The following is an 11,773-nucleotide window of genomic DNA, read 5'->3' as shown; positions in this document are numbered from 1 at the left end:
CATTTTAACTCATTATAACCTTCCCCCACCATCTCATTAGAAACAGGTCAGGAATAAATCAAGTCACTTCCAACCACCTGGCTTCCCAATTACCAGGCAAAACAAGAGAGAATCAGGATCCCCTAACGAAGACAGGCTCTAGCTTTTCTTATAAGGACTGCAGTCAAATGTCAGAAGTTCTAAGCCTTTTCTAAATGCTATTCAGTACAACGTAGACAGACATGTAACAGCTGCTACTCCAAACAAACAGAACACACAGAGCACAGCCCCTTCAAGCATGCTGTCTAGTCACAGCCGCATAGCACTGTTACTGTATTCAGTAAGCCAGCGGGAAGTACAGACAGGATGTTTTTATTAGACACCACCTAACTCCTGAAGGATATTGCTTGATCCAAACAAATTTGATTAAAACAAGAATTTGTCTTTCTTACGGTATCACATACAGAGATTTCTTTCTAGAGACTTACTCATGGTTTTTCATTTGTTAAGCTGTATAGTTTTTGAGATTATTGTTACAATAATAACTGATGTGAACTTTTTTAAGACTTACCTCACATTGCTAGTCACCATATCGAACATTGACCATTAAACACAGCACCACCTAAAACTGAACAGGTGCGCATCAGCCCTTGCCTACTGGTATGCTTTATTCAATTAAGCTTATGTATCTCAAAAGCAGGTCCTCTCAGGAAGGTAACATGGCTCGTTTGCATTCTGTGGTGCTTGGTGAATCACTGCAGAGTAAGGTTCATTTTCTGTTTTTTATTTTTCACATACATTTAAATACTATTAACTCATTTCTGTTCTGTAACCCAAAAAATACCAGAATGAAGAGCATTAAGCAAACATCTTCACTTAAGAACAGAACAAGACTCAAAACCCAGTCAAAGGGAAGGAATATTCCCTCCCTCCATCTTAAAAGATAGTAGAATGATGGTTGTGGGCAAGAGTCCGAATATAGCTCATTTCTTTCACTGACTCCATTTTAAGAAATAACAATCCACTTTAGTGTTGCAGCTTTATTTGAAAGTGACTTAAGAGTTTTGTTAACACAGATTTTCATACAAAATTGATACAGTGAAAAATAAACTTCAGAGATTTCCTAGAGCAGATTACAGGCTGTAAGCTCATCATCAAATGCAATATATAGAAAAAGACAACCTGTTCAGTCATGTTTGCAGACCAGCATCAAGTAATTCTGAAAATCTAGTTTTAATCTATGCGATCTAGTTTTACTATTGCGCAAAAAAAGCCCACCCACTTATTAAGAAAGGAGTCTTACTACCATTCTACCTCACTGCATTTCCAATTTACAGTCACAGTTTTGACTAACTGTAAAATAGAAACACATCAAGATTTCCAACAACATGTTCAATTAGTAACGGTCGAATTTTACATACCTGATATTTTAAAGGAGTTTACGAAGTCATGGACAACACTACATTTGGACAAAACTTTACGTATTGCAGTTTCCAAAGAACTCAGAAGTCCATTAAAGACAAAACAAAAAAATCCCAAACCCTGTAACAGTTTCTTTCAAACCCTACCATTTCAGCAGTTCAATTTCACACCTGCTGGGATCATAATTTTTTTTTTCTATGTCTACAGTACAATATCCCATGACATGTACTGGCAGTATTAGTAAGATCCAGAAGATAAAAAAACCCACAAACCTTTAGAGTCCTGCAATTCTTTTACCAGTCTTACCACATGCTTGGAAGAATGTAAGGCTCCTCACAAAATTAATCATTTTTTGTTTGTTTGTTTAAATTTTATTCTTACCTTTATCTGCAATCAGCTTTCTCAAATAGAAAATCTATTTTGAGAACAAACTTTCTCATTATACATACAGTTCCCCAAACACCCCATTTTGACCAGGGCAGGGAGGGAGCAGGGATGGGGTAAACTGTAAAAGCTTGGTTCCATGCCACCCTTGTAGTCACAGGAAAGATACTGTTCCTCAAACAGTAAGGCTGCAGAGAGCTACCAGACAAGAGCAAAATAGTACTACTCCAACTATGAAAATAACTGGTAGTGTAATTCTTGCACTTGCTATTCCCTGTATCCCATGAAGCAAAACGGTTCTGAATCATGCCACGTCATGCAATCGCATTATTCTTTGTAGAAGACTGAAAGGGTCTGTTTTCTCCTACCTGTTAGGCTTGCTTCTCACTTTATGATTCCTGGGCTCAATCTGAATTGCTTTGTTGTGGCCCTTCAAGTACGTGTGCTAACTCCACAAAGGAACTGCATCAGTGTAAAAGGCTGCTAATCAGTAACCTCAGAAAATCTTAAAGTATTCCCTGGAAATTGGAACTTCACTTTCCTGTTCAGGTCCTGCCTTTTCCTCTCATCTCTGAAACACACATAAATCCTCCTTTATGACCCCTCTCCACCCTGTGATACTAATGTAAACAAAATCCAGTGATAGAATAATCAAGTTTTTGCCACGGAAAAAGAAAAGCACCATACTGTTAAACCTTTGTTTCTTCCAAAAGAGTTACAGCAACTTCCAGAGACCAAAGTCTCATGCATACTATTGCTCAAAACCTTGCTCCCAGGTCCTCTGTATTAATGTACTCTGCAATGCTTTGAATCCTGGTATTAAAACAGAAGAGATATTGAACATTCTATGTGATTACAGGAACACTGAATATTCCTGTGAAATTCTACTTATGTTAAATTTGTGTGCAACAGACCTACTTTGTGCCTCGTGACATTTACAATGCAGATTTAGTTCTCCTGCGAGGCTGATGAGTCATTTACTATTCATTGGCATTGAACGGTTTTGCCATAGCCACCTCTTCCAGCATCATAGTCTTGTCGATATTCATCTCGGACCTTACAAAGGAGAAAAAAAAACAAAACAAAAGTAAGTCTGTGAAAGATATAAAGAAAAATATTTTCTCAAAAACTACTGCACCATAAGACTATCTATTTCTCAATAACTATTACACCGTCAGACTATATAGTCAAACTGAGACCACTGTATTTAAGTGTCCACAAGAAGTTGACAAGACAAAAGAGAAGGCAAAGTGCGTCATGCAGAAGCCCACAATACCACATAAACATATTTCCTTTTTAAAGGAATTGGGCATAATTAATCAAGACAGACAAAGTGAAGGTGGCTAGTCTCATTTTTCAGCAGTAAAAGCATCTGCTACCTGTTCAACTTTACGTAAGCTAAGTGCTTTCCTTTGTGTTCTTGACAGTCTCATATTTTCTGGGCTTCATTACACCAGACAGCCAACAAGTTTCTAAAAAGTACTTTCAGTGAAATAAATACATGAAAAAAGTTACATATTCTTAGTGGATATCATCACCACAGACAAAATGTCTTCAGAATTAACACATATTACTATCTTTAACAACAAACCTGAAGTTGCTGTTTCTTAAGTTGTTCTGACTGTGTTAATTCAAATAGCAATTATTTGACAAAGTCATCAGTCCTTTAAAAACTGGACTGTACAACAACCTACCTGGCCCCCCGATCTTCCACGACCATACTGTCTACCCTCCTTAAAGCCTGCATCCCAGTCTGTCCTTATGATCCTGTCATCAAGTCTGGTTCCATTAATGTACCGCATTGCATTTTCAGCATCTCCTCTTGCATAGTATCTTATAAGTAAGTTAAAGAAAAAAAAACAGGCTTCTAATTTCAGCATGTGGAAAGAACAAATATATCCCATGAGCTGCAAAACCAAGTATTTGTTTGAATCAGGTTCCTGCTCAGATATTTTTAAAGGTGCCTGCCGTTACGAAGCTACAGGGGCTAAGAAAACTAACATTAAATCAGAGTAATGTGCAGGAATCCAAGCACGTCAGAAGCACATACATTGGATCAACTTTTGGAGCCACACTCTCCCTCTGAAGCACCAAGGTATGTTACCAAGCAAGGAAAGAGAAGCCCCACATGTTCCTGTCACGTCCAACCACCAACACCTCAGCATAACAGAGCGATCCTCAGTGAGGCTTTGGGCCGAAGCCAATGCATCAGTCATGCAATGTACCAACAAAAACCCTCAGACACGTGCTCACACTTACAGGAGCCCACCTTCCCTTGGGCACCAAGGACAGGTTCTTCCTGGAGAGCTGGACTGCCTGCAGAAGCCCGGGCTGAAGCACCAGGCTGAAGGGAGCCTAAGGGCCCTTGCCTTCCACCCACCACGCTGCCCAGAATCATAGACAGGGTAGGAAGGGACCTTAAAGCCCATCTAACTCCAACCCCCTGCCATGGGCAGGGATACCACCCACTACATCAGGCTGGCAAGGCCCCATCCAGCCTGGCCTCGAGCACCTCCAGGGATGGGGCACTCACATCGGGACACCTCAGTCACTTTGTGCTCAGCAGCTCCCCCACCACCCAGGGCCCCCAGCACAAGGATACTCCACGAAGCAGAACCCGCAGGCGGTTTTCTTCACTTTGTCCAGCCCCATGATGATCTTCTTGATGTCGCCACTCTTGCCAAACAGCTCGTGGATCTGCTCCTCGGTGGTGTAGAAGGACAGGTTCCCCACATACAGCGTGCAGCTCTTCCGCAGCAGCCGCTCCTGGTCATAACGGGTGCCCTGCAGGGCGGCCGCCAGGTCAGCCCACCTCCCGACCACCCCGTCACTCGGCCGCCGGGTCACGCCGCCGCCCGGCCGCCCACCCCGCCGCCCGGCCGCCAGGTGACCCCGCGCCCCGGCCCCGCTCCCGCCGCCCACCCGGAAGTGCTGGTCGCGGTACTGGCTAAGGTCCACGTAAGAGTCGCTGCGCAGGATGCTGAGGCTGCCCCCCGAGCACATGTTGCCGGCGGCGGGGCGCGGCGCGGCTCTCGCGAGACCCGCGGCCGCCGGGGCGGGGACGGAGGCGGGGGGGCGGCAACTCTCGCGAGAGCGCTCGGTGCCGGGACGGGCGCGGTGCGAGCATGGCGCTGCGGCGGCTGCTGCTGGCGCTGCTGAGCGACCCGCGGCTCGTGCAGAAGCTCTCCGAGGCGCCGCCCATCCGCGCCGCCGCCCGCCTCACCGCCAGCGCCCTCAGCCGCGGCCAGCTGGGCGCCCGCCGCGCCGCGCGAGAGCTGGGCCCCGGCCTGGCCCGCTTGAGGGACGCCTTCCTGCGGCCGCCCGGCGGATGGCCGGGGGCGCCCGGCAGCGGGAGGGGCCGCGGCGGCCGGCCCGGGGCCGAGCCGTGAGCGGCGGGCCGGAGCGGGAGGAGGAGGAGGAGGGCCGCCGGCGGGCCGGAGGAGGAAGAGGAGGAGGAGGAGAAGAGGACCGCCACCGCCGGACAGGAGGAGCCCCGGCGTGACGAGGCGAAGCTGCTGCCATGGACTTACTTCAGCGCCGGCCCGCACTCTCCACAGGACTCGGCAACACGCAGAGGACGGACTCAGCGTTAAACATCAACCAGGATACTGTCAGCATTGTCACTTTAAGTGCTTGATTAAGAAACGTGAAATAAAGCCACATTTCGCACCGGAATTCGTTAACAGTTCCTGTCTGTACAACAGTAATGTTCTACATTTGTATGGCAACTTCAATACAAAAAGCTCCGAGAGTGCTTGATGATGAGGATGGTGGTGATGGATAGGATAGTACCCTGCTTTACAGGTGGGTGCGGGAGTTTGGTAGCTATCCTAATAAAGGCACACCTCAAGTTCATGGTAGCAAAAAGGGTTTAGGGAAAAAAAAAAAAAAAGGCCAAATACTGCTATCCTAACTATAAATAGAGAAAAAAATGTATTCATCTTACGTAGCGCATAGGGCCGCTTTACTCTCATTACTAACACTGTCCATGAGACTAAAATAGCCGTCCCACACAGTGTGTTTACTATGTCCAGCTGCCTAGATGCTTAGTTAACTTGGGAGGGAGGTTTCCAGTCTTTGTATCGCTCCAGGTGAAAGAACCTTGCAAATCAGATGAGATGCATGGTTTCCTGCACTGTTGGTAAAATTAAACTTCCTGCCAACAAAGACTTGTGTGTAAGGATGGAAAACCTGAATCTGTAGTATAAGTGATAAAAGTAGCAGGTGAGACAAAAGCAGTGTAATGTCATTCTGAATTAGTGTTTGTAGCCCAGAGTCTCCTCCTGGCTCCATCTCAGGTTACCTGTGGAGCGGTGGAAGTGTCATGTTATGGAACTGGTGCTTCATCAACTCTGAACAGTTTCAAGATCTACCCTGCTTATACAGCCAGAGATCGTAAATTTCAAAATAATTTTCAAATTTTAAAGAAAGCTGTTTAAAAACAGCTCGAAACAGTAAATGGGATGCGGAATACAAGCTGTGGCACAATACTGTTGTCCCAGTGTAAAAGAGCAAAGAGGAAATTAACTTGGAAAATACAGCTGGTAAGTGTCATGATGCTTTCGTAACTTCTTCACTACTGGATGAGACATCTGTACAAACACACATGCAACCCCTCCCCCTACCTCACCAAAAAACATGCATCTTCACTATGCAGGCCTGTCAGTAATGAGGGATAAAGGATCTTACAGTGAACATGTAGGGGAGACTTTTAACACAAAATGCTTTATGAGAGAGAGAGATGTTCCTTAAAAATCTAGATTGAATATTTAATTTGGAAGGTAAGAGGCAAATCCTTCATGTGGATTTTTCTTAGCCTCCCTTTAGACTCTGGTATCAACCATTCTTGTCTCTGTTGAAAAACTGGCAAATAAGGTCTTATGTGAAGTTGTATGGATGAAGAACTGCAAAAAACTTTACTGCCATTATAAGCAGAAAGAATTAGTGTCAGATTCAGTTCATAGAGAGAGGTGTAACAAATGTACCAAATTAGTATCTCCCTCCAGGTCAGGATGTTTCTGCATTCGAAGTTCTAAGTGTTCTGAACTAAAATATTTAGTCATGCTGCAGTATCCTACTTTAAAATGAAACTGGTCTCTATTAGGGCACCAGGGCTGTGATCCATCATTCCGACTAAGCTGGGAGCTGGTACTGAAAGGTGAGGGGGGCACAAGGAACGCGACTCCTCCCTGGTAACCTGCATACACCCCTGCAACAGAACTGGTGCTCCTCTAACCTTGCCATCAGCCAGTTCAGAGATGCATCTGGTCAAATGCATAAAAGGAATTGAGCCCCTCCAAGGTGCCAGTTTTCTGTCTGTGCAGCTCCTTGAGTCGAGCATCACTGGGCACAGAGCCACCCGAGAGCAATGAAAGCTGTGACACTCACCTGGAATGCAAAAAGGACCTGCCCCATTTCAGGAGCTAAGCAGCAGACAGGCTTAGTCACATCAACCAGTGACCTCACATCGCTGTATGTAATTCTTGTGCAGAATTTCCACAGGAATGAAACTGGCAAAAACAATGCTTGGATTTTAGGATTTAGCATAAGTGCCTATGCTGAAGCATCTTCTGAGTTCTAAATCAGATTCTGTTAGATCAATACTGGGGATTTTTCAAGACAGAACCACCTAAGAGCACCTCAGACAATAATATCATGATGCTGATGCCTATATTGTGACTGCAGTCTGGTCTAATGAGAGTGAGGAGGTTCTGCCTTGTCCAGTAACCTCTCTCCAGCAGCAGCAGCGTTAATGTCTGTTATCAGTAACACAGTCCACAAGCCCTCTATCTGAGTCTGTAAGAACTTTTAAAGAATATCTCACCTGAAAAGAGCTAAGCTTGAATCACAGTTTTTGTGGACTCTGAGTTCACCCTCTCTCATGAGGAAAATTACACAAGTTCTTAAGAAACACCACAGGGACTGAATGACTCGCATCTAGCGAGAGCTGGCTATCCTGAGGAGTGTACGAGCATGAAGAAATGGAATGAAGAGAATCAGGAAGCTCATGGGCACTGCACATACTGAGCATGGGACTGTGACGAGGAGGGTCTGACAGCACATTTGTGCAGAGTCAAAGTGCAGTGAAAAACTATCACATTGTTCTAACATCTAAGGGCTTTGATGATCTCTGCCTAGCTGAAGGATGTATAGTCCTAGCTGACTTCTCCAATTTTCACTGAAGAGGAAGGATATTTGTGGTGGGTCTTCCATTGATAAGTGTGGAAAGATCAAAGTCTCGTTCTTGAGCAAGACACCACACTTTGTAATTGTGGCTCTGACTGTTCCAGGGATTATAACAAAAAAATGGCAGTCATTGCAGGTAAAATTCTTTGCTTGCTGCCCTACTGTTTGGCAGAGGGTTTCTTCTTCAGATCCAGCCATATCAATTACTTCTATATGTGTGTCCTTTTTTTTGATATTAAGCAGAGACCTAGGAGGCATGTAGGTGTGAGCAAAGAGTAGAGTATAATGTCTTGTATGGTTTGAGGACCCTGGAGAATGCATGAGATGTTCCAGTTGAAACAAACATGGTATCAGTCCCCCCTGGTGTAGCCACCCAAACACCAAAGCCCCAAGAACGTTGAAAATAATAATGACAGGTTTCCACTTCATAGCTGTATTCTGTGATGTGCTGAACAGGACTAATGGCAAGATGAGAGGAATGAGAAAACGAGGTTCTTGGTGACTGAACAGGGAGAGGAATGCCAAAGGAACAAAATAAAACAGCAGTAATTTTGGATGGCCCTCGGAATGCACAAATACCCTAGGTGACCCACGGTAGTATGATTTGACCCGCAGTAATTGATAGATGTATTTCTTTAGCATTTTTAAACCGGCACCAACGGCCAGAATATGTAAGATCCCAAAGAGCATTATTCCATTGACTGTAAAATGCGTAACTCGTGGGTGACTTCCATGCTGCGCAAGATTATGAGGATTGAGATTATAGCTGAGAAAATTTAAAGGGGTTACTACCATTTTGTGATTCAATTGAGCTATTACATGAAATAGGCTGCTCTTTTTAATGCTGTAAAAGTTGTCTAAGCCCACGGAGGTAAAATATAAGGTGTCAGCTGTTATGAAAACAATGGCAGTAAAACATGCACATGTGATTAGCTTCAATAAGGGGTTTACGATAGTTTTAATGCTCTTTTGGGAGTCAACATTTAAACCTGCCCAGTAAAGCAGGGGCATTAGTGCAAATGCCAAAAAGGTTGGCCTATTGAAAAACCCAGCAGTTGTTACAATACCTATGAGAGGGCTGCTTGTAGGCTTTACTGAGCTGCTGTCAGATTTGTTGGAGGAAACCAATACCAAGAGAAGAGCAAAGAGAAGTCCTTCAAGCGTGTTGGTAAATGTTCTTGTGTAAAATACCAGAGTGACATACGATCCAGCCAGAAGTACCAGCGCTTTCCATGGATCTGCTTCCCAGGAAGGAGCTAATCGATACACGCTATAGTCAAGTACAAAAGAAAAGATTGTAAAGAGAAGGCGAGGTGATACAAGAAGGGTGTAGCTGTTGATGCAACTTGAACATATGTTCAGCTGCTGCAAAGACTTGACCACCCAGTAGGTAACTCCAGATGTCATTAATGGGAAAACAACTGTTCTGCAAGGAGAGCTGGAAAGGAACTCCCAAGGGTAATAGACCTGTAGGTTTAAAATATCTCCTACAAAGGAAGAAAGAAAGAAAAAACAAACATACATAATATATTTTATTCAGTAATTTGGCACTAGAGATACAACTTAGTGTAAAAGGCATCACGATGCAGCGCAGTCCCTAAATCTTTGGGACTACTATCAGCCATGATTTTTTTACGATCACACCGTTAATTTTAACCAAGTTTCGGGGACAGAACCACATCTCTTAGGGCAGCACGGCTCCGGCCAGCGCTTACTTGGCAGCAGCTGCCACAGAAACCAGACCAGGGGCGGCCGCCGGGCTCCCCGCTGCCTGCAGGGGCGGCGCAGCAGAGGGGCACCCGAAGCAGGGCCGGCAGCTCCCCGCCTCACCTGCCGCCTTAGTGCCCCTCGGCCCGGGACCATGCCCAGGACCACCGCCGGGGCAGCGCCCACGAGCGGCGGCGGGGCCCCCTCACGTCCCGAGGCCCCGCGGCTGCCGCCGGCACCTCCCTCCCTTCCTTCCCCCGGGGCCGCGGCCGCCGCCGCCGCCGCCGCCGCCCCCCCCGGCCGCCCCCCCGGGCCGCCTTACCTGCCATGACTTCGGGTGACTGGAAGAACTCGTCGGGGTGCAGGTAACCGGCCTGTGGCAGCAGGCACCAGCCCGCCCGCAACGCCGCCAGCAGCGCCCACAGCCGCCGCGCCGCCATCTCGCGACCGGCCCGGCCCGCCGAAGGCCCCGCCGCGCCGCCAGAGGGCGCTCGCCCTCGGCATCGTTATGGCGGAGCGGCCGGGCGTGCAGGCGCGGGGCGCTGAGGGGAGACCACAATATGGCCGCTGCTGGGGGAGGGGGGTCAAAGGGAGGTGTCACCACCAGGTGGATGTATTCTGTGAGAAACACTCTGTAGTCAATAACATAGGCTCAGGCGAGGATTTCAGTGAAGTAGCAACTTTATTCGCGATTGCAATGGCGGGCGTCCCACAAGCAAGGGCGCACCTACTAGTTCCATAACACAGTTTATATACTTTTTCGATGACCAGGACCCTCCCCTGTTTCCCCACTGGGTGTGATTCGTGGAAAAACTCTATAACTCAAAGCAAATAAGTTATACAGTAGGTGTGTGGTTTATTTCAGCACCAGGCACATGCGGGATAGCTCCCAAAGGCATGCACACCTTAACGCAGCAACTTGCTTTGGTTATATGCAGTAAAAAGTTACATATGCATGAAGTTTCCCAATATGCCTATACATATTCATAACCTATCCCTGCTTTGTATTAAAATCAGCTCCAAGAAGTCATTTCCATAAACTCCTCCCATCTGCACCTGCACAGTGCCTTCTGGTGGTGGTCATCGGGGGGTCGTGGGGATGAAGTCCAATAACTCCTCTTCATCACCACTAGCTGACCCCCTGCCTTTGTACAGACTCAGCTGCTTCTTGCTTCTTGGCTCTTGTCCAAACCACAAGGTCAGTCTCAGCTGTTTTTTGAGACAGGTTCCCCATTTTTGTCGGGAAACATCTTCTGTGAGGGGCCCCGAGACTCCTTGTTTCGGTTAATTTGCACAGTAATAAGCAAAGACACTCAGTAATATCTATTTTAAAGCGATTAAGCAAGACCCATTCTTTCATTCCTGGCTTTAATAATTATGATTGTTTTATTTAGAAATCATTAATACGATTAAGCAAGCCCCCATTCTTCTATCCCTGGCTTCAGGTGGGTAATCCAGGTTCACAATCTATCCGATGCTTCACAGACAATACATGGCCTTCAGTTGCCAGCCTGTTAATTTTCAAATTTCTTTTAACTTTTTTACTGTTTGAAGTTGTAATGTTTCTTTACTTATCTGACTTGACACTGTGATTTTCGCCTAATTGCTCTAAGGAGTCTGGTTGTCTGCAAGCTTTCTTGTCACTGCAAGCGTATTTCAATACCACATTCCTTACCTTTAAACAATGTAACCCTGTGCAAAAACAACATTTTTATTCCCACAATTCCTCCCTTTTCTTCTTTATAAATTGTTGATTTTTGTAAACCTTTTCTCTAAGGTGTAATTTGGTGGATATCTTCCTCTTCACTTTCTTTGCTTTCCATCTCCTCTAATATCATCACCTTATCTGAGTAAGGTGGTGGCTTCATGGTCATTTGTTTCGATAGTGCAGTTTCAGTTAACCACTGTACTAGTCCTTTTACACAGGGGATAATGCAACAACCAATGGCTGTCAAAACTCCTGCTACTACGATCAAGGATGTAAATATGAACACTACCATCCCTTTCCATTTACCAAACCAAGATTCCAACCATCCGGTGATGGAAGTGCCTGTTCCTAAGTTTTCTGCCAATTCACTGGCAAGGGTGGTAATCC

At 45.8% G+C, this 11,773-nt stretch overlaps 2 protein-coding genes across 2 annotated transcripts; both read right to left on the bottom strand.

The window, feature by feature from the left end:
• Positions 1–1,008: 1,008 nt before the first annotated feature.
• Positions 1,009–4,878, bottom strand: NCBP2 (nuclear cap binding protein subunit 2). Its single transcript, XM_040566962.1, has 4 exons — positions 4,708–4,878; positions 4,388–4,569; positions 3,480–3,618; positions 1,009–2,841 (listed from the first exon to the last, which is right to left on the bottom strand). Exons 1-4 carry the CDS (start codon positions 4,786–4,788, stop codon positions 2,770–2,772), a joined length of 474 nt encoding a protein of 157 aa, XP_040422896.1. The 5' UTR covers positions 4,789–4,878; the 3' UTR covers positions 1,009–2,769.
• A 281-nt stretch (positions 4,879–5,159) lies between these two features.
• Positions 5,160–10,127, bottom strand: PIGZ (phosphatidylinositol glycan anchor biosynthesis class Z). The gene is made up of 2 exons (XM_040566960.1): positions 10,001–10,127; positions 5,160–9,458 (listed from the first exon to the last, which is right to left on the bottom strand). The coding sequence occupies exons 1-2, from the start codon at positions 10,116–10,118 to the stop codon at positions 7,897–7,899; spliced, it is 1,680 nt and encodes a 559-aa protein (XP_040422894.1). The 5' UTR covers positions 10,119–10,127; the 3' UTR covers positions 5,160–7,896.
• Between the last annotated feature and the right edge of the window lie 1,646 nt (positions 10,128–11,773).

This window comes from Cygnus olor, chromosome 9 (genome assembly GCF_009769625.2).
Source record: "Cygnus olor isolate bCygOlo1 chromosome 9, bCygOlo1.pri.v2, whole genome shotgun sequence".
NCBI lineage: Eukaryota > Metazoa > Chordata > Aves > Anseriformes > Anatidae > Cygnus > Cygnus olor.
This window is presented reverse-complemented; position numbering and strand designations above follow the sequence as displayed.

What these genes read in the sequence shown, in the direction of transcription:
- NCBP2 (XM_040566962.1), bottom strand. Translation starts at nt 4,788, where the DNA reads ATGTGCTCGGGGGGCAGCCTCAGCATCCTGCGCAGCGACTCTTACGTG. An exon ending in ACCGCGACCAGCACTTCCGG is followed by an intron (nt 4,570 to 4,707) that starts GTGGGCGGCGGG and finishes GCCGCCCTGCAG; the next exon opens with GGCACCCGTTATGACCAGGA. An exon ending in TGCGGGTTCTGCTTCGTGGA is followed by an intron (nt 3,619 to 4,387) that starts GTATCCTTGTGC and finishes CTTACTTATAAG; the next exon opens with ATACTATGCAAGAGGAGATG.
- PIGZ (XM_040566960.1), bottom strand. Translation starts at nt 10,118, where the DNA reads ATGGCGGCGCGGCGGCTGTGGGCGCTGCTGGCGGCGTTGCGGGCGGGC. An exon ending in GTCACCCGAAGTCATGGCAG is followed by an intron (nt 9,459 to 10,000) that starts GTAAGGCGGCCC and finishes CTTCCTTTGTAG; the next exon opens with GAGATATTTTAAACCTACAG.